Source organism: Clinocottus analis, unplaced genomic scaffold (genome assembly GCF_023055335.1).
Source record: "Clinocottus analis isolate CAN_PGR_092001 unplaced genomic scaffold, fCliAna1.0.p SCAF_26, whole genome shotgun sequence".
NCBI classification, from domain to species: Eukaryota; Metazoa; Chordata; class Actinopteri; order Perciformes; family Cottidae; genus Clinocottus; species Clinocottus analis.
The window spans coordinates 2,480,979-2,502,500 of NW_027175998.1; the positions used below are offsets into that span (position 1 = coordinate 2,480,979).

At 45.9% G+C, this 21,522-nt stretch overlaps 2 protein-coding genes across 5 annotated transcripts in view; one reads left to right on the top strand and one right to left on the bottom strand.

The window, feature by feature from the left end:
- Window positions 1–1,854: 1,854 nt before the first annotated feature.
- On the top strand, window positions 1,855–11,524 carry haspin (histone H3 associated protein kinase). 3 transcript variants are annotated; one of them, XM_068591986.1, is made up of 16 exons: window positions 1,855–1,972; window positions 2,093–2,333; window positions 3,388–3,534; window positions 3,773–3,925; window positions 4,356–6,141; window positions 6,291–6,435; window positions 6,540–6,691; window positions 6,820–7,008; window positions 7,326–7,411; window positions 7,561–7,623; window positions 7,715–7,806; window positions 8,244–8,323; window positions 8,640–8,728; window positions 10,029–10,171; window positions 10,305–10,407; window positions 11,130–11,524. In XM_068591986.1, exons 2-16 carry the CDS (start codon window positions 2,182–2,184, stop codon window positions 11,329–11,331), a joined length of 3,582 nt encoding a protein of 1,193 aa, XP_068448087.1. In that variant the 5' UTR covers window positions 1,855–1,972; window positions 2,093–2,181; the 3' UTR covers window positions 11,332–11,524. The 3 variants fall into 3 exon arrangements, with proteins under 3 accessions (XP_068448087.1, XP_068448086.1, XP_068448088.1); XM_068591985.1 differs by having other exon boundaries at window positions 1,857–2,333; XM_068591987.1 differs by lacking the exons at window positions 10,305–10,407; window positions 11,130–11,524 and adding an exon at window positions 9,206–9,265 and having other exon boundaries at window positions 1,857–2,333; window positions 10,029–10,146.
- An 871-nt stretch (window positions 11,525–12,395) lies between these two features.
- Window positions 12,396–21,522, bottom strand: part of fam184b (family with sequence similarity 184 member B) — a 24,984-nt gene continuing 15,857 nt past the window's right edge. The window contains exons 10-18 of one of the 2 annotated variants that reach the window (XM_068591902.1): window positions 19,969–20,088; window positions 19,686–19,815; window positions 19,312–19,442; window positions 18,728–18,843; window positions 17,576–17,935; window positions 17,331–17,445; window positions 15,891–15,998; window positions 14,040–14,440; window positions 12,396–13,024 (exon numbers count right to left, since the gene is read on the bottom strand). In XM_068591902.1, the coding sequence (XP_068448003.1) occupies window positions 12,952–13,024; window positions 14,040–14,440; window positions 15,891–15,998; window positions 17,331–17,445; window positions 17,576–17,935; window positions 18,728–18,843; window positions 19,312–19,442; window positions 19,686–19,815; window positions 19,969–20,088 (1,554 nt within the window). In that variant the 3' untranslated portion in view covers window positions 12,396–12,951. Of the gene's footprint in view, window positions 13,025–14,039; window positions 14,441–15,890; window positions 15,999–17,330; window positions 17,458–17,575; window positions 17,936–18,727; window positions 18,844–19,311; window positions 19,443–19,685; window positions 19,816–19,968; window positions 20,089–21,522 lie in introns of both variants that reach the window. The other variant, XM_068591901.1, reaches the window with a different exon arrangement.

Genomic DNA, 21,522 nt, shown 5'->3' on the forward strand with positions numbered 1-21,522 from the left:
TCCTTTTCTCCTCCCTCCCAGATGCCGCTGTTCTCCGACAGGGGGAACCGGGGGACGCTGCTCCGGAAGCAAACGCTCCCCTGTGATTTTTTTTTCTTCTTTTCTAACTCCCTTATGTACTTCATCCTTTGGGTGTGGTACAAATTCATACTTTGATACAAGTAAATAAAGAGAATGGAGGACAATTGCAAACTTAAAATATGTGTATGTGCAGTCTAGGTGACCGTTATTATTCCCAATGCAGATAGGTTAGAAATCAATAAAAAATATCTTACCCTGGAGGAGTGTGTATAATGTATAATACATGTCATATGTTATTATAATATCAGTGTTATTGTCACATTTTGCTTGATTTCCGTTATTATGCATTCATACACACAACTTTATTTGCATTAACTAAGGCTGTCTTTCAAAATAAAGCTATATCTGCTGGTTTATTTTGATCTGGAATACTGACTATAATCAAACTATAAATAAACACAAGACGACAGCATACATAGATCTCACAGTAGCAGTTGAACACTGCAGTGACATTGCAACAATAAGACACAATGGAGACACCTTTGTGTATTAGTCATACTTCCGTTGATAAAGAAGGAACCTATATATATATCCAATTCCCAAGATAAAATGAGCACATCCGTTGTTTTGGGAGGAAATTCAGTTTCCAGGATCCATTTACTAGCGTACGCTCGGCGATCATTAAATAAAGGAACTTAAGCTTAACACTTGGGCCATTTGGCCCTTGGTAGTATTCAGGTCTTAAAGCGCTTGACTGGATGCACTGTGTACACTTGAAACTGAATATCTTTACTGGAAAAAAAGAAAGTGCATTTGTCCTGCCCTCTCCTTGCCAAAAACAAGGAGGTGCATCACATCTCGCTAGGCCAGAACACTTTAAAGGCATGCAGTATTTTTTATTACGTTCCATTGTGGAAGTGCTTATGAGAGGGGAATGGTGAGGCCTGCCTTTGAGCTACTTTCAAGGCCCTGTGAGATGATTTTTACAGCACACGCAGAAAGGAATGGGAAGCAATTGGTGCCTGCGAGGGAGAAGGAGGAGGGAGTAGGATTAAACTAATCGTACGCCACTTAGCTTTTTGACAATTTAATTGGCAACACTGCATGGCCTACGTGATTTATAATTCACCGCGGAGAAGTGCAAAAGCCACTAAGTATAAAGACCCGTTTATAAACGTGTTGAAATCTGAAAAGGACATAGTCCAGTTTGGAAGGAGGGTGAATAAGCCTAGAACGGTGTATGTGCTAGATGGGGCTTTGACACAGGCTGCCAGCATGTGCATAACAAACAAAAACACACAACTTTTTACTTAAATTTAACCACGAAAGGAAATAAGAATATATATTGTCCTTGTGATGAATCCTAGTGACCTCTAAAACTAATGACCACATTTATCTTAGCCGTACTTGCTAATATAGATTAAGTCTCGTGGGGCCTATAAGATTCATGAAAACTGGCGTTAGAATAGCAAGGTTTTATATCTGACTCCTAGAGTAAAGGGCAGTACAGTCCAATGAAAGGGTGACACCTGGTGGTTAGACTTCAGTACTGCATTGTCTGTTGTGTCAGAGGGTTACATTTACACTATTGGCACGTAAAGAGGTTCCACTTTGTGTTCCTGTTGGAGAGCAATAACCAAACGCACTATTTTCTAAACAAGATTGTAGGCCTCCACGTGCAATTTCAACTTCATACATAGATGCTGTTTCCTCCTCCCCTTCCTCCCCTTCTCTCTACAGTACTTCCTAAGCCAGGTTGTAACTACTCCAATCCGCCAGGTGGCGCTGTGCTAATGTCGTCATCGACAGTTAACCAATCATCGGTGCCCAGCAGTTTGAACAAGAAGCGGGTGCGGTGGATTTGGATTCCTACGGCATTATGATAGGAAAGCGAATCAATAACGGAATTAATAATGGAAATGGCTTAACCAACGCACCAAATCGTGTCTCAGTGAGTTTTGTCGACCAGTGTTGTTGTAAGAGGCGTTCATAGAGTTCGCAAAAGGTCGAGCTTCCTGGCTAAAAGTGACTTCTCTCGGGGTGTTACCGTTTGTCTTCTTTGGGTCTGTAGCGTCGACTGAATGCGCCTGAACGCGCCTTCGCCCCGTGGATGTAACGCGACTGTGGATTATTAGCGCCGTAACATCTGTGACTTCATCCATGAAGCCGATAAGTATGAAAACGTACGGGAAGGAGAGGCGAAAGCTGGCCGCCTGGTTCTCCCCGGACAACCGCAAGCAGGCCTTTGACAGCACGCGCTCGACAGACGGCGACAGCTCCGTCTTTGAACCCCCAAAACCCACCAGGAAAAGGTACGTTTAGGCTCCCTTTAGTCAGAGAGGGCTTCACGGGTCTTCGGTGAACATGAAACAACTTGGAGTTTTAAGTCAGACTCGACCTTACCTGACCAATGTTAGACATGGTATTGTAACGTCCGCGGCAGGAAGACTCACAGACGTTAGTCTCGTTCCCTTGTTGGTTTATTAGACCAAGGTTCACACACAACTATTCGGTAATGGTGCTATTCGTTAACGCTAGCCGACTTAAGCGTTTTTCACACACTACACCCCAGAGACAACCACAACACACGTACCAGCCCCGAAAAACCCGCCTCTCCCCCTGCTCCACCAATCACAGGCCACAACCCCACCAAACGGACGCTGCTTTCCTGTGATTGGCCGGAGAGAGAGAGATCCCTGTCCGAACATCCCCCCTCCCAAACAGATACCTGTATAGGGTCGCTACAGTATCTTAAGATATTTTGCCATATTTTACACTTGACACACACACACACACACACACACACACACACACATATATATACATATATATATATATATATATATATATATATATATATATATATATATATATATATGGACATTCTTCTAAAAGCAAGGACAACTAATGTCAACATAAACAGACATAAAACAATGATGTTAACATAGTGTCTGTAGAATAGGAAATGTGTAAACTAATAGTTGTGCAATTTGGAATAGATATTGTTTTAAACTATGAAAGATGTGATTTAGTGGTAAAGCGTATGCTTTTGTTCTGGTGTCATTGCACAGGGATTCTCATGGCACGAGTATAGACTGTTTTTTTTTTTGTTTTGTTGATGGAGCAAATGTTGGATGTCAGCGTCAGCAATGGACAGGTCAATTGCAACACGTCCAGCTCAGTCCTTTACTAACCAGATTTAAGGGATTCTAGTGGAAAATGCATGAAGAATATTTACCAATATGAGATTATCAAATGTTTTTTTTTTCAATCATAGTTTAGAAATCTTTCATTAACTGTCTGTCATGTTGGATATCACATTCTTACTGCCCCCTTACTTAAAGTGTTGACTTTTCCACGTGGCAGAGCGAAGAGGACCAGTGTTTCCAGTCATAGAACGACCCGTCCAGCTAAGAGGAAGGCCCTGCTATGTCTGGCTGAGAAGAGCTTTAATGAGGAGAACGCGCCCTCTCCTTCCCATCCTCCATCTGCTCAGCAGAGCAAGACCACCAGGTCTGTGAGCAGCTGGCAATCTTTGGGGGATGTTGTTATTTCATTAACCAGCATTTTTTTCTAAGGAAACGGTTGATTACTAACCAATTATAGATTCTTAGGAATCAGATTTCCTTGGAAGACACGGTTCTCCAGAATAGACAACAAAAACTTTCTTTGCATCATTATAAGCGCTCCTTTTCTTCCCCTCTGACCCACTTGGTCGCCGGTTTGTTTTGAACCCTTTCTTCATCATCAGAGTGAAGAAGACGAGCGTCGCCAGTCGTCGAGCAGTGCGTCCTGCCAACAGAAGGGCTCTGTTATGTCTGACGGATGCCACCAGCGATGAGGACAACATCAGCAGGGCCTCTCCTCCCTGCCCTGAGCCCGCCCAGTGGAGCAGACCAGCCAGGTCTGTGCACGCATGAGCAGAACACTTGACGTAAACACAAAGTGCTGTCGGCATGTACAGAGTTTTGTGGTTCTACTTTTTTTTATGTCTGCTAGCAGACAATTTACATTACTGCTAGTAGTGAATCCTCAACATCATCAGGCAAGATGCTGCTTTGTCTTATTGAAAACATGCACGGGTACATTCATGGTGGATTACTTTGTGACCCAGGGGTATCTTTGCTGATAACCTTACACATCATTGTGAAAAAAAATAAAGTTGTTGATGCCGTGATGACTTTCCAGAGTTGTAAAGTCTTTGAGAGTTATAAACCATTCTGCAGTTTTTTAAATGTATTTCTTTGGTCTGTTAAGCATTGAAACACATTCATCTAACGCAACCACTGAAGTTTCCACATTCCAAACTTTCTTCCTCTTTTTTCCCCCTACAGTGGTCATCTTCATTCCATGGACCACTTTGTAACACACCGCAGACGTGCTGCTGCCACCAAACCTGCCAAATCACGGTTTAGCACACTCGACTCTTCAGACGACTTTACTTCCAGGAGAATAGTTCGGCCCAGCAGGAGGAGTGCCCTGCCAGCGGCTGTGGTGTCGAGTGCGGAGAACTCGCTGAACGCTGCGGGGGCCGCCAGCTTCGCCATCAAACCCTTCCAAGAGATTTCTCTCAACGAGTTGACGGATAGCCTCAGACCCTGCGCCAGGAAGCCCATCTTTTGCTCCACCCCCTCGGCGGGCTCCTTCAGCAAACGGCCACGCCTTAAACCCCCGTCCGACAACGACCATTCCTGCAGCCCTCCGTCCATGTCCGTGAGTTGCATAGGTGCCTTGAGCACATTCCAAGAGGACGTGGATTCGCCGGCACAGCCCGCCTCCCCTCTGCTTTCTTCACCACCCATTGAGCGGCTTCGTTCTCAGGAGAAACGAGAGGCGGGCCCGCGTCGCCACGAAGCATCCTCCGGTGATCTGTTCACGGAGCCCGAGAACTCCAACAAGAGACGTCGCCGCAGCGAGGAAGACGCGACGACCAGGAATGTCGGGGGGTTGTCGGGTCTGAATCTGCTCTCGCCAGACGACAGTAGAAGCAGCAGTCGTTTTGTGTCGGCAGCGGGAGGGTTGGAGTGGCTCAGGGAGTATCTGAAGGAGAGGTGTCTGGCCCAGCGCTGCGAAGTGCAGCTGAAACGACTAGACGAGCTCAGCGCGTCGCAGCTGCGCGGCCAAACGGCCTACTCCTCCTGTTTGGGACTTTCAAGCTCCACCAACAGCCGTCTGTCAACAGGCATCTTGCAGCCTACAGAACCGTCGTTGCGCTTTCGTTTGTCTGTGAGCAACATTAAAGCCCTCCATAGTTTAGGCTCAATAAATAGTTTAGAGGCCTCCGAAAATGGGGATTCAGTGACTGGCCATCAAAGCACGAACACCTCGCCATCAGCCAGAGACTCGCACCCGCAGGAATCCATGGAGCAGTTGGCATCAGTGATTTATGTTGACTCGACCCACCGCGAGCCGATCGGCAGCGGCTCCACGCGAACACCGTCCGCTGTGGCAGTTAAAGACGAACGGCGTTCTAAGAAATGCACAGTTCAGGGCCATGAAACGGCTTCGTCCCACGCAAACGTGTTTGTAGAGGACCCAGAAGACGTCAAACTTTTAGGAGAAATCGCAGCAGGAAGGACGTCGTCGACAAACCACAGCGGTCTGGCGGCCCAGGGCCGCTCTGATCGCCCAGAAGCGGCTCTGGTGACGGCCCTGAAGGAGAAATGTCAATCTGTCAGAGTCCTCGTCGAGGTGAGGAGAGTGACTTTGTCACGGCCGAGGGGAATTCAGCAGCTCAAAGTTTCCACCCTCGACTCCTCCGCAGACGCGGTGGGCTCGGCCGGCGACCAGGACGCGGCGTCGTGCGACCACCGGTCTGCGAGGGATGTCAACCGGTACGACGCGGAGAAGGGACTCTCGCCCAGCACCGGAAACGAGGTCGCCGCGAAGAGCTTCCGCAACGTTCCCCGCAAAGGGAACAAAAAGACGCACGCGGCCGCTAAGGAAAAGAAGCCGAGGAGGAGCACGTCGGCGGACCGGCCCGGAACGACCAGGAAGGCGAGCGTGAGCGGCCTGAGCGTGAACCGCTGGAAGAACCACGCCGGCGCACACGCGTTCAGGAGCAAGGCGGCGGACTCCAGCATCAACGACCTCATCTCCACGCAACACAAACAGCCCCGGGTGAGACAAACAATGCACACAAACGCACGTTATCGATTAATTGGAAGTTTTGATTATTGACAAAAGAAAGAAAATGGAACTTAAAAAAGGCGTTTGGGAGGTAGAATAACAATCAATTGCGAAACTGTGATCTTCCTCCCCGTGTGTAGGAGTGGCTCGGGAGCGCCATGAGTTTCAACACCCCGCTGAAAGCCGGTCGCCTCAACGTCTCGTCTCTGCTGGCTGACCTGACGCCCAACACCCACACATGGAGTCGACTCAAGGCCGCCCTCTCCGTTCATCGCAAGAGCAAAGGTAACGCACACAAACGGGCACGGTTCAAGTTGTTGTTTTTTGGATTCGGCTTCAAGCCGCCAGTTCAATGACTGTCCTCATCATCCCTCGTTGTCTCTCGTTAGCGCTACTCACACCGAGGAGTTCACGTCCGGCGGCGCCACGCTCGTCTCAACGAGCGGACTTGGTCGACGTCAGCCAGGACCTCTTTGCTACACCCTTTCGAACGCTACTCCCCAAGCGACTGCGGCCGGGGCTGCTGAGCAGCGATTCCCCGGTACACACACTCTCACACACACACACACACACACACACACACACAAAATAGCCACACCTACAAGCTGGACTGTTTGGATGGGTTGTTACAACGCCTGTCGTCTCCTCTCTCGTGTCTTTTCGCCACAGGTTTTGGGTGAGGACGGGGATCTGTCGGACGCAGAGAAGGTGTGTGCCGAGTGCAGCCAGCCGCACCCTCTGCCGTGGGAGGAGTGCATACTCCCTCACCGCATGAAACAGTGCGTGAAGATCGGGGAGGGCACGTTCGGTGAGGTCTTCTCCACCACCAACGCTTCAGGAGACACTGTAGCACTGAAGGTATGTGTGCGTTTGTCAGGCTATGTTACTATTTCCGAAACATTTGTGGCATAATATTCTAAACTCAAGGTTCACTTACCGGCATTTTCCGGAGCTTTTGACTGCTTTCCACGGCTGACTCCAAGCGAATGAGCTCGGGTCGTATTGCACGACCCACATGCTTAAATTCAGTTTAAATGGCGGCGCTTGACGTGAACGTCATGCATGTCATTCGCTGAAGAAGGCTGTGGGAAGCATAAAGAATATAACAAAAAGAATATAAAATATTTGCTCTGGATTTTAGATTTCAATGAAAGTAAATGAATATGTCTTGGCAGGTCATTCCAGTAGAGGGCAGCAAGAAGGTGAACGGAGAGGACCAGAAGACCTTCGGGGAGATTCTCCATGAGATAATTATCTCAAAGTATGTGGTGTAATTTTACTGTGATCCTTAATATAGGGGGGCGGAGTCAAAAGGTCTGAATGTTTCAGTTCAGTGTAACCTCATGATGGAAAACAGTACAAGAGCACTTCAGCCAATGGCATTGTGTGTTGGGTTTGCTTTCCTCCCAGAGAGCTGAGCAGCCTCAAAGAGAAGCAGCAGAACAATACTCACGGATTTATCGGACTCCACAGGTATGCACCTCCCTCTGGTTTTTGTCTGTTAGCGTTAGCTGTTAGCAACTCAGCGGTTTTGTTGATGTGACTCGTGCTTGTTCCCTCACAGCCTCCACTGCGTTCAGGGCCGCTACCCTCCGGATTTCCTGAACGCTTGGGACGCTTTCGACCAGAGGAAAGGCTCCGAGAATGACCGACCAGGTCAGTGAGAGGGACGCCTGTTCACGTCGCCGTGTCTTTTAGGTGGCTGCTTGATGGAAGTCAGAGGCTTTTTTTGTACAGGCGGCAACCTCCGAGTCTGAAGAGCCAAAGTGCCTTAACCTGCATTCTCTCTGCTGGCCACCAGGGGGCAACTGCTCTGCTTGTATAGAAGTCTATAGAAAGTGACTCCACTTCTCTCTTGATGTGTTAGCTCAGTAAACATTGTGAACAGAAGTTTATGTCTCAATCTCTAGTTTCAAGATGATTATCTTGTTTGTACATTTGTTTAACTTGTGCCAGCGTTTTGTCTAAACGGCAGAACACAAACCAACCATGACTCCGCCCACACCAGACATACGGTCTCTGCGTGTACAGGATGCTCTGCCTCTATTGTAGGCCACGCATCTGTTTCATCAGCTCTCACTCTCTCTGCTCAGATTTCTTTGAAACGGACCAGTTATTCATAATCCTGGAGTTTGAGTTCGGAGGCGCCGACCTCGAGAACAGCAATGGAACGGTAGGCACTCTGCACCGCTTGAATCTTTTTGCCAGAGGTTCAAGCTCTCTTTCCTCAAATAGAAAGCACGACTCTCATCACACTCCATGCATTACATTCGTACGCTGGCTGTACAAATGTGCTTGAGCATAATTAAAGAGACTGCATTACAAGTGAAAATGAAATATGTATGCTGAAAGAATGAAGATCATCTAAAATAAATGCTTAACTTCTGCATACATAATATGAATTTTAAAAGCTGTATTTTTTGTTTCTTTTGTGTTGCGAGAGTACAAATGTTTTTTTTAAAAATTGAAATCTCTATTGTGTCCTCAAGCTGAAGTCTTTGATGGTGGCCAAGAGCATCCTTCATCAGGTCACTGCTGCCATGGCTGTTGCTGAGCAGGAGCTTCTATTTGAACATAGGTAGTACACACACACACACACACACACACACACAAATGATATAACACATGATTGTCTGCCTGCATCAGGCCTTGGGCAGGACGAGACACCATAAACATCCAGGCCTGAAGTACAAAATGCAAAAAGTCAATTTACAATGGATTGGGGGGGAATTGATACAGCGTAGTATCGCGATATTAAGATAAAATAAGATAATCCTTTATTAATCCCTCAGTGGGTAAATTACAGGAGCCTTGCTTACATTACATAAAGATCAAGTAATATAAATAAACAATAGAACAGTAATAAAACAAAAGTTAGAAAAATTAAACAGTAAGAAAAATATCAAATATACAGATGGAATAAAATAAGTAAAAATATTTTGGGTATAAAAGTATTGCACCAGGTGATGAATTATCAATACATGGAAGCCAAGTATTGATTTAATCAATTATAAACTTTTTGTTCCTAGAATAATAAAATGAATTGCTTTTTCAGCCCACTAGATGGTGCTGTGTTGCCTGGTGAGGTCAGCAGAGGTCCCGGGTCAGCGTGATGGTAGGAAGTTGGTCAAAACAAACGAGGAGGCATCGGTGAAAGAAATCATAAATGCGCCGCACGTGTTTAAATCAAACGTCTGGACTTCTTGTCACTCGTAGCGCCGTCGCTAGCACAGCTGTTGCTCAACACACTGGACAACATTCACAACACAGTGCTGGTCAAAGACGTAAAAAAAAAAACATACGTCAAACTGGCCACTGGTACTCGAGTAGTGCTGGAAGATGAACAGGCGGCCCTGTTAACTTCTGTCCAAAAGTCTCCAGTTCACACGGCCGCCTGTTAAACCGTAACGCCGTCGGCGTGTGCGCCTGCGGATAATATTATGAACCCAGACACCAGTGCGTTTTATGTTCCGTCATTTTTGGGATTTCCACAACAAGTATAAAGCAGAACTAGATTTAGGTGTATGGAAGGCCATTCCTGCCACAACAAAGTCATAATTATGACCACAAAAAAAGAAGTCATAATAATGACTTAATTTTGTTGTTGTTGCAGAAATAGACTTCCACAGGAGTGAGATGAACAGACTGTCAACATATTTTCCTTTTGGGGACAATTTGCAATGTAAAAAAAGGTAATAAATCACAGTAGTTAGTGTATTGCAGTACCGTGATAACATCGTATCGTGACTTAAGTATTGTGATAACACCGTATCATGAATTAAGTATCGTGATAACATCATATCGTGACTTAAGTTTTGGGATAACATCGTATCGGGGATTCTCTGGTGATTCCCTAACGAGCAACCTGTTGCCTGCAGGGACCTCCACTGGGGCAACGTGCTGGTCAAACCCACCACGCAGAAGACGGCGAGCTTCCTCCTGAACGGAGCGGCCCACTCTCTGGAGACCAAAGGGGTGCTGGTCCGCATCATCGACTACTCTCTCTCCAGGCTGGAAATCGGTGAGCTCTCTTTCACCTCCCTCTCGTCAGACTTTGTGTGTATTTGTATTGTTATAATCCCGAAGAGAAGTAGTCGTAGTAGTAATAATAATAATGTATATAATAGTAATATAACATGTTTTGCTCTATCCAGATGATCTGACGGTGTCCTGCGATATCTCCAATGACGAGGAGCTCTTCATGGGCCGAGGAGATTACCAGTTCGACATCTACAGACTGATGAGACAGGAGAACGGGTCAGTGTGTTCGTGTGTGTCTGCGCCATATTAAAATGTATTTTATTTTGTTAATGATCGAAACACTAGGAAAAGTACACCCAAATATGTTTTAGATGAAAATGCTATACTTTTAAATGCATACATTTGTGGATTTCTATTACATTCATAAAAAAAACAAGTAATATTTCTATGAGCATCAGAAATATATTTGTAAGCCTTGTTGTTTGGGATTATTTTTACATTTCTGAACAACTTTTTTTTGTGTGCATTAAAAAATATTTATACATCACTCACAACATAAATGTGTGCTCTTACTAACAGTGAGACTGATGTAACAGGAGGAGTCACCTGCTCAACAAAACTTTATCTTATACACATGTAATGACAGACTGAATATGGAGCATGTAATTGATTTTTTTATTGATTTAACTTCATAATGTTGACATGTCGTCCAGAAGTTCAAGTCAGCTGAAATTCCCAACGCTTATTCCCTCAATAAACATTGTACATTTAGAGTCAAACAGACCATAAAGCAAGGTATCCTTTAGGGCGGGCTTACTGTGATTGACAGGTCACTGCCATAAAAGTATAAAATGCCTCCCTCTTAATGTAGAATCATTGCTTAAAACTGACCATATCGGTCTCATTCTGTGTGTGTCTGTGCATGTCTGTCTGTGTGCGTGTCTGTGTGTGTGTCTGTGTGTCAACATCTCTGAGTTACTGTGCTGCTGATTCCTCAGAAATGACTGGAGTAGCTACCACCCCCACACCAACGTGCTGTGGCTCCACTACCTGTGCTCCAAGCTGCTCTCCATGAAGTATCGGGGCTCGGGGGGGCGGGGCTTCAAGGCCAACCGAGAGGAGCTCGCATGTTTCCATGACAACGTCCTCCAGTACAGCTCTGCCACCGAGGCGCTGCTAACCTGCCCCATGTTCCAGTAGTACGATCCGTGTGAAGACGGCGCGCTTCATCTGCAGCCCGTCGTCCTCACGAGCGCCGCCGTGTCGACGGTTAAAGACTTTACTTTTAGGGCCCAAAGCTTTCACAAAAATGTTTTTTTTAATTCTGTATTTTGTGTCAAAAATGACAAAGTGTAATTTCGCAAAGGTTATTATAAAAACCCTTTTGAAGAGATTCATGTGTCTTACTTTTTTAAATTTTTTTAAAGTCTTCTTTAATGCCTGTTCTTGAATTTCTGTCTATGTATATATGCAGGGTAAAAAAAGATTCTTACACAATAAATGTTGTATTCTAATCCTGATATTTGAAATTCCAGAATAGTACCGAAGTGATTTGTTGATTTATCAATAAGTCTATAGACAAGTTCAATTTTCATTGAAATTATTTATGAAACAAGTGCTCTGTGGTTGTTTTTCATGAATGTCTGATGTTGGTAGATCAAAAAATTTGAATTTTTGGATATATTGACAGATAATATCTGCATCAGTTGCCCTAATCAACAGCCACACTATGTGGACATGTGAGATTTAAGATAATCTGCAAAATCAGAACAGATTTTGTAGCCTATTTCTGGGTTACAGCACCTCAAAAGCCTTCTGACTGTGTTGCTTGTTTACAAAACCACTTGAACCCCTGCTGCTCTGGCAGATCCCCGTGGCAGCGTGGGTTCTCTCCGGGTTCTCCGGCTTCCTCCCACAGTCCAGAGACATGCAGGTTAGGTTAACTGGACTCTAAATTGCCCGTAGGTGTGAATGTGAGCGTGAATGGTCGTCTCTTTGTCTGGCCTGTGATGGACTGGAGGCTTGTCCAGGGTGAACTCCGCCTTCGCCTCCTGACAGCTGGGATCGGCTCCCCGCGACCCTAAAGAGGATAAGCGGTTTGGATAATGGAATATAATCTAAATATAAAACACTGTGACGGAGAACTCCATGCCCATCCCCCCCCACGTATAACGTGGGCCACCTTTTAATTTCAACAACAAAACACAACCTGCGTGTAATCTGGGTCTTTCCTTCGTCCCGTCAGTGTACAAAGAAGAAGCCAGTACAAAAACAAAATATTTAATATAATTTGTTCATCAAGATTATCATACATTTTTGCATTGAGACAAGCTTCATTTTGGTACGGTGAGTGGCGTGTGTCCGTTTTGACGAGGATCTTGATTGAATGCGTCGAATGCTTCCATACCCGGAGAGACGCCCCCCCGGTTGCTGATTTTCAAGAAACGGACGTTCTCCTGGAATAAACCGCGTGGTGGTGGAGATCGGAGCAACGGTTGTGTTATTAAAAAAAGGAAGACTGTTTTTTAATAAAAAACAACATATGGAGACATTCCAAACCAAGCAAACAAGATCCGGCAGGCCTATGTTCCAGAGAAGAGGTCAGGCATGTGTTTGAGAAGCACTTTTTGGTTGAGCTTTGAGGCAATGTTTGAGATGGCCTTGCTGGTGATGAGCCCATGTCTGTTGGTGTGTGTGTGTCTGTGTGTGTATGTATGTGTGGGAAGCAAACGGATGTGTATAAGAAGCAATGAACTGTATATGAGGAGATGTACTTGCGGCTGCTGTGCGTGTGTTCATGTGTGTTTGTTGTTTTTGTGCTCAGAAGGAGAAGTATTTGGTGAACCACTCCTGTTTCAGCCCCTCGGATCCCCTCTGATCCAGATACGGGCCCCTGCAAAACACAGAGGACAGACACATGCGTCGACATTTTCTAAAATCATAACGAACACATCGTTAGACTGCCGCAGACACCAAGACAGGTGTTTCACATCGGCCCGGTCAACTTGACAGGAATCAAAGGAAAGGTGGAAACCAATTACATTTCCATGTTTGTGCCTTGAATAAAAGGCAGTAATACTTCCCAAATCCAAAGTTTGTTTTGAGAAATATGTATAGGTTTTGATTTATCCGCTTATTTTTCTCCATTCATTTCAGCCGGTGACTTGAAAGCAAGCTGCAACCTCCGGCTCTGATGAGTGAGGCCAACGCGAGAGTGCCCTGAAGCTGCATTCTCTCTACTGGCCATCAGGGGGCGACTCCTCTGGTTGTATAGAAGTCTATATAAAAGACGCTACTGCTCTCTTGATGTATTCCCTCAGTAAACATTGTAAACATGAGTTTATGTCTCAATCTCTAGTTTAAAGTCTTCTTCAATACATCCTGATGTTCATGTCGTAAAATTTAGTAAAAAAGAGGAGTACGTTTTCAGGCGGGGCTACAAGGTGATTGACAGGTGGCTACCGCAGCGTTGTCCGATCTGGGAGTCGTCCATGTTTTCGTATTACAACTTAAACCCGCTCACAGTGTGTTTTTACTTCATTGAAATCGCCTAAAAGTGTTTAGCGTTTCGTTGTACTTAGCTCCGCCCTCCTGTGGTCGCATAAAAACAAGATGGCAACAGATGGAAATCCAAGATGGCGACAGCCTAAGCCAAGATGGTGACGGTCAAAATGCTGAACTTGGATGGCTTCAAAGAAGTGGTCCACAACGCACTGGGTAACGTCACGGTGACCACGCCATCTTCCTGCATACAGTCTATGCTCAAAATACTTAGAAGTACATAGTATAGTTATCTTAATTGAACCCTAAATAACCATTACTTGTGAGACTATATTGTTTCTATGTATAAATATTTTGTATCTTTTGGGTTTCAGGTGACTGTGGCATCTTCTTTTTACATTTGTTACCTGATTGATTGGGCCTGCAGGTGTGCATGCGGCTCCTGGCAGGAGGGCGCCACGTAGCGGATGCCCGTCTGCGGCGAGGGGCAGACGGGGAGCGGGGCGGTGGGCGCCGGCGTGGTAGGCACGCAGGAGGTCCGGGATCTGGTGGAGCGGGGGAGGGAGGGGGAGGAGTGCTGGCCCAGGGAGAGGGAGGTGTGCTTGTGCGGGAGGGAGGAGGTGGAGTAGTGGGGGGAGGTCTGGGGTTGGGAGGTGGAGTGGTGGGGGAGGGTCGAGGAGGAGCGCTGATGGACGGAGGAGGAGGAAGAGGAGGACGATGAGGATGAAGGGGGCACGAAGATGTTCCTGTCGTAGGTGCCGGCGTTGGGGATGCTGGTAACGCAAGGAGGAGACTCCATCTGCTTCCTCTGTTGGGAGGACAGATCAACAACCAAACGATAAGACTATTATATATATTATATTATAATCTCCTTATTGTCAATAAACACCACGAATAAACCAAATTAAATCAAATTCTTCACAATGAACATGGGCACTGTCGTTCAATCCCACACACACTTTCCTGTTTCAGTGAATATTCACTCGAGCACAAAATGTGTATTAATCCGCAGCTAAAAGTAGTCCCCAACAAATGCACATTTATATTTAATACACTTTTGTTTTAGGAAATCACTTTTTTCCCCCCTTGATTAAAGCATGTATGTATTCTCTGCGTTTAAATGTTAAAGTTACTGTGAGGAACGTTCGACTGGTCTCACTGGAATCCTGATCCTCGATATGACCTCCATCAGTCAACGAGACCTATTGAAATGCAAATGTTTATTATTATTATTATTATCATTATTATTATGATGGTAGGGCTTTGCGTAGGTAAAAGAGGTGCTTGGGCGAAACCTACATGTTTCAAAATGTAGACACTAATCCGACTTGGCGAAAGTACCGATCTGATTTTGGGTGTCGGATAAAAGTCACAAAAAAAAAGGCCCTTTAGTCGTCGGCTCCGGTGACTTTTGCCACTTATGACCGATTGACTTAAAATTTTAGCACGCATTTGTGGGTCGCCTGGCAGGTGAAGATTCTCGGTCCACAGGGGGCGCCAGAATCAACACAAAATGAATGTTCCTCATCGTAACTTTAAAAAAAAAGAGTATCATCAACCCTATTAATGAAATGGAGGCCCGGCTCGTCACATTCATGCAAACAAAAGTGAGTTGTTCTAGATTAAATCTAATGAGTGACGACTCTGTGGATGTCATTCATGAACCTGCCTGTGGTCCATCACTGAGCGTTATGCTAAAATTATGATACATGCAACTGAGATGCTTTTTGTTATTGTCATCAGAATAAATAGATCGGTCAATATTAGTAATAATATATTTTGTTTTAAGTATTAAAAAAACATTATTACAAATACTATTGATTTATAATTTATTAATAATAATATGATTAAATATAATTTTCAAAAGTATATATAAAACATTATTACAAATATCATGTAATAATAATGTATTAATAATTATGTATTAATAATAATACATAGTTACATATTATATATATCATTATTAAATATATATATAAAAAGTAAAAAAAACAACATATTTATTCTTTTTTTTTCCTTTTAAAACTTGAATCATTCAATCATTTCACTTGGTTTCATACCAAAATTGTATTCACAAAAATAGAATAATTAAAAGCTGTATTGTAAGTAATCAGCTTATTATTTCCTCTCATCAGATGGGATTAAAAGCAGCGTGGGCGTGTCTTCACGGCAGGAAGTGTGTCAGTGGGCTGTTGGCTCCGGCCCAGCGAGCACTTCTGGCTCCTTTTGATGAACGCATTATGAACACATGCACTCACCCTCATGGTTGGCGTGACGCTCTCGGGGCGGGACTTGCTGTCACGGGGCCTGATGGTGCTGTTGTCCCCGGCGACGGGAGGGTGGAGCTGCAGCTGATGCCGCTCTTCCTGGAGGGGAGGAGGACGAGGAAGGACTTTCATTGGCCTCGTTCACAGTTGGTGTTGTTGTTGTTGCGTTGGAGTTGTGTCTGGAGGGTGCGCTTGTTTCCTACTCTGCCTCACGCCACACAGATGGCACGCGCAGCACTCTGGCAGAGGACACTTCGAAAAAACGTCCCTCACGGATGATTAATGAAAAACACTGTGCTACTTTGCTTTGGTCCGAGCGGTCGAGGTTTTTTCATTCACTCTCGGCCCCTTTTGCTGTTAATTGGCTACAAGAATTTCTCAAATTACACCCGTCAGCTCACGCCGCGACATTGTTCCCCATTTTTATTCACGCCACCAGTTTAGCAGGGCGCGACGTCTTCGTTAGCGTTCACCTCATCGACGGTTCTGGAGCCTCTGAAGGCATCACACGGGTTCTGAACTGACTCCAACCCAGATTGTTTTGGGCCTTTTGCCTTCACTGGATAGCAACAGTTAAGAGAAAGAGAGAAAGAAGGGGTTCAACTATATATAAAAGAAAATCCCTAAAGGGAATCAAAGGCTCCCCATGCCCCCCCGCCCCTCCGGGATCAATGGAAAAATATGAATCCGATGCTCTGGCCGCTGTCGGTGGCTGACGTAGGACAGTAACAAGCCCTATAATAAGCTACCGTTAGCGGCCATGTTGGGTTTGTTCATTCACTGTAACACTTTGGGGGAGTGGCTTTGGCGGGAGGACCGACTTGACAACTTTCTTGCTACATTTGGCACTTTCAGAGCTTTTGGAGCTAGCGCAGTAGCTGAAAGTATAAAAAGTCAAAGTAGCTAACTGCTAGCGTTGCAAGCTAGTTATCGAAAAAAAGAGTTTTTTTTCGGTTGGTTCATTTTTTTTGAAATCATCCTAGTTTCTCAACCAACCCGAGTGCTATCGTACTGTTACACGGCTAACAGCTGCTGTGGTACCAGCACATGACACAAACTAGCTTCTGCTAGCTGCCTGCGCATAGCACTGGAAGAATGAGTCTGGCTTTATTCTTTATATATAGATTATTTTTACCATTAACAAATCCAATAAAAGATCGCGCTCCTTGTTCTGAATATATAATAAAAAAACGAGTCACAGATGTATTGTGGGTAAACTACAGCGCCCGCCGTGATGTCGGAACAACAGCGACAAAAATATACATATTTTGAAAATAATAACGGACAACGCTGTGGGATTTGTTGACAATGAGAATAAGATAAAATATCACCAGAACGACCCGTTATCAGTTCCACGGGTGATTGTTAGTCTGTAGCATGAGTGTGTGTGTGTGTGTGTGTGTGTGTGTGTGTGTGTGTGTGAGCTCCCACCACTAATCGTTTAATGAGCTGGTCTCTCTCGGTCAGTCTCTCCTGCAGTCTCCCCAGCTGCAGGTCGTCACATCGGGGCTCCCTCCTCCTGCACCGCTCCTCCCGCTCGCGCAGTCTGCAGTTAAATCATATACGCAAACACACACACACTTTTCTCACATACCCGCCCTTCTTTTCACAAACTCGCTGGATCCCCCCCCCCCCCCGAGGCCCCGCCCCCCTCGCGCCTCTCGCCCTCTACTCACTCGTTCTCCAGGGCCACGATGCGGGCCTGCAGGTGCGTCTGGGCGCTGCTGTACTCGGACACCAGGCTCTGCATCTCCTTCTTGTGCTTCCGCCGGATCTCCTCCACCTCCTCCCTCCGCTTGTCCTCCTCGCGCTCCTTCTTCTTCTCCTCGTCCACCTCCTCCTCCTTCACGTCCTCCTCTCTCCTCTCCTCCCAGTGTTTCTGCGACTCCTCCAGTTTCTCCATCTCCACCCTCAGCTTCTCCACCTCCTCCTTCAGGCGCTGGGCCTCCTCCTCCAGCTGGGCGTCCCTCTTCTTGCGCAAATCCACGACTTCCTCTTCCTTTTTCTCCTCGGCTTCGGGGTTCTCCTGCACCGACCTGACAAGAGACGGGAGACACGGGGGAAGGATGGAAATGATGGAGGTGGTCCGTAATAGTACAATACAACAATTATGATGGATAGGGATCTTGAAAGTGGTTCATTTCCACTTTCTTTTACTGTCCTACAGTATATAGTTTTCATCTCGACCAGGCTGCAATAAAGCTCAATAATAGACACAAAAGAAGTGCAAATATGCAATTTATTATCACTTACTAATTTTATTTAAAAGATTACGTCCTTTTAGACGCATTTAAAGAGATGAAAACACAATTTATTCAGTGGGAGAAGATCTTAAATCTTTTGTTAATAATTTAGAAAGTGGTTAGCAGGGACTGCTGGAATGAAATCAATTGTAGCCGAAGGACATGAGATATGGATCAGGGCTAGTTCTACATTTTAGGAGGGTTTGCTCCCTTGCAGAGAGTTACACAACACGATGGATTCCAGCATCCCGACTGTGCGCTAAACATGAGACACACTACGTTACTAGAACATGTTGGTTTTTTTTAAACGCACTACAGGAATGTGATACTGTCGTGTTCAATGATTGATCATTTCCGGCTGGTGAAGCGTGAAGACGTGATGCTTTTTCTTAGTCGTCCGTGACATGATGACATCTGAATGAAACGGCCCATCATCCCTTGTACGTTGTACGTCCCCTCGGGTCGTAGTGAGACTGGTGATGATTGTTCACTGTCGCCGGATGAACCAACAACGCAAACAATCGTTCGCCGCCACCGCCGCCGTCCCGTGTGTGGTATCATTACAGTGGAAGCAGCTCCCCTCACCTCTCCTTTAATTGCTTCTTCAGCGCTGCGTTTTCTCTCTGCAGCTCCAGCATGGCACAGCGGCTCTCATCCAGCTGTCGCTCAAACACCTGATACTGGTTCTGCTGCTTCAGATCCTTCACACACACACGCACACACACACACGCACACACACACACGCACACACACACACACACACACACACACACACACACACACACACACACAGACGCACACACACACACAAAGTCAATATCTGGCTTCATTCTCAGATTCACAGGAATGACAAAAACAACAGCTGTGAAATCACAGGCTGTGATTTGTGCGTGTGTGTGTGTGTGTGTGATTGTGTGTGTGTGCGTGTGTGTATGCATGTGTGCGCATGTGTTGTGTGTGCGTGTGTGTTACCTGTTGCAGGGCCATCACATGTATGTGTGTGTGCATGCATGTATGTGTGTGTGTGTATGTGTGCATGTGTGTGCATGCATGTGTGTGCATGTGTGTGTGTGTGCATGCATGCATGTGTGTGTGTGTGCATGCATGTGTGTCTGTGTGCATGCATGTGTGTCTGTGTGTGTGTGCATGCATGTGTGTGTGTGTGTTACCTGCTGCAGGGCCATCATCTGTGTGTGTGCCTGTAGTTGAGCCTGCAGGTCTTCAATCTGCTGCATGTGTCTCTGGGTCATCTGCCGGCTCCACTCTGTGTGCTGCTGGGTCAACTCTGCACGTTGCTTATCTGATATCGCGCACACACACACACACACACACGCACACACACACACACACACACAGAAAAAAAACAAAAATCAATTTGGCCCACTGCTACAGGTACCCATCCGCTGTTGCCATGGTGAAGTGTATCCATGGCGATAGCAGCTCCACTGTTGAATTCATAATTTCAATGTGTATATCGCTCTCCGTGTGTGTGTGTGTGTGTGTGTGTGTGTGTGTTGTACAGAATGCGTTACTGTGTCGTTACCTAGCTCCAGGTGGTGCATCGTCTGCAGCCGGTTCCTCTCAGACAGCACGTCCTCCTTCGCCTGCCTCTCCAGGGCCTGCAGAGCCTTGACGTGACTGTGCCTCTCCTCCCCTAAAGACTGGGTCTGGGGCTGCTCACACACACACACACACACACACACACACACACACACACACAGTAGCAGTTAGCCGAGAGCCAATGGGGTCAATGGACGACGCCTCTACCCGGCGAAGTTCATCTTTAAAGCCACTTCATTATCCATCGCTATGAGAGTCCGGGGTACCTGCAGCAGGTCTTTCAGCTTCTTGTTGATCTCCTTGGTGTCCTGGACCTCCTTCCTCAGTCTGTCAATTTCGGGGTTGCCATGGCAATCGTCTCCCGGGTCCTCCTTCGCCTTCTCGGCCTGGCGAGGGAACAGTAATCCTGAGTTGATGAGTTTGCGATCGGGCGCGGAGCGAAGTGTGAGACGTGGCTTTGGTTTGGAGGATTTGCAGACTCTCGCCATAAATAAATAAATGAGTGAACGCAGACTTCGTCGGTCGCTCGTGAGCGAGCTCGTGGAGCTCATTGAAGGAGCGCAGCAGTGGTTCAGTGTTGCAGCTGCCATTAAGTTGGTCAGCTGAGACACCGGCCCCTTTTTTTAGATTTGAGTGCGGGTCAAGCCTCCGAAACACTGGATCCCACATCAGGACGCTGAAAGGTGGAGGAAAGCCCTTCCACCTCCACCTCCACATCCACCTTTCACTTTTCCCTTCAGTAAAAACACTAATCTCATGATTTATTAGTGGACACTTCAAAGTATACAAAGTTATAAGAAGTTATTGATTCTGCCAGCCTTATCTCCTCCGGTACGTTGTTCCAAAGTCGAGGCGCCCTGATGGCAAAAGCACGGTCACCCTTTGACCTCCCTGTCCTCTGCCACCACTAAAATTCTCATCCATGTTCTCGTAACATCCAGACTCGACTGCTGCAGCAGCATCCTGTACGGCTCTCCCATCAAAATCCTCAACAAACACCAATATGTCCAAAAACTCTGCCGCCCGACTCCTGACCTCCACCTGATGCTACGAACACATCACCCCGGTCCTACAGAAATAAGTTTTATTTTGAAAAAAGACCAGATACATCCGTCTGGGTGTAACCTCAGACGTAACCTCTTGACACATGTTACACAATAGTTACCCCAAAAATGAAACTTAAAAGTCCGTTTCAACTTGGTGGTCTGGATTAAAATCAAGGCAGAGCATCCTTGAGATCACCCAAAAAATCTCTCGAAACCCTGCCTCCATTTTCAACATCCTGTCTTTGTGAAGCGGGTTTAAATTAAGCAGCAGACTGCACATGAAGGTCTAATTTACGGAGTTTAATTTACGGGACATAAACACACGTCGGGTGACGTTGTCTCCCATCACACCGAGACTTTAAGCACTTTATAATTGCTCGAATTCTTATTTAGTTGTGACTTTACTCTTTATTCTACTATTAGATGATTATTGTTGATTCTTATGTAATATATGTAAACACATGCAGTGAAGTTAAATGTCCAATATTTCATTCTGAAATGTGGTGGATTAGAAAGTTGCAGTACTTGAGTAAAAGCACTGAGTTTCTTTCCATTGCTGATTAATAAATAATGAATATGCAGGAAGAGCAAAAAGTGGAAACGTCAGTCCAGAGTCCGCTTCTCGTCGCGTGTGACGGGCGACGTGTCATTTTGAACGTGCAAATCATCGGCAGAAAACAAGTTAGAGTCTGAGAATCCACGAACTGCCTCTTTCTTTGTGTTTTGTGTTTTGTGTGAGGATTTGCTGCTTCGCTTCGTCGCACTCGACAGTAA

Excerpts from the sequence above, each read along its gene's own strand:
- haspin (XM_068591986.1), top strand. The coding sequence starts at position 2,182 with ATGAAGCCGATAAGTATGAAAACGTACGGGAAGGAGAGGCGAAAGCTG. Across the intron at positions 3,535-3,772 it reads CAGCAGAGCAAGACCACCAG|AGTGAAGAAGACGAGCGTCG; the intron begins GTCTGTGAGCAG and ends CTTCATCATCAG. Across the intron at positions 7,624-7,714 it reads GGATTTATCGGACTCCACAG|CCTCCACTGCGTTCAGGGCC; the intron begins GTATGCACCTCC and ends GTTCCCTCACAG.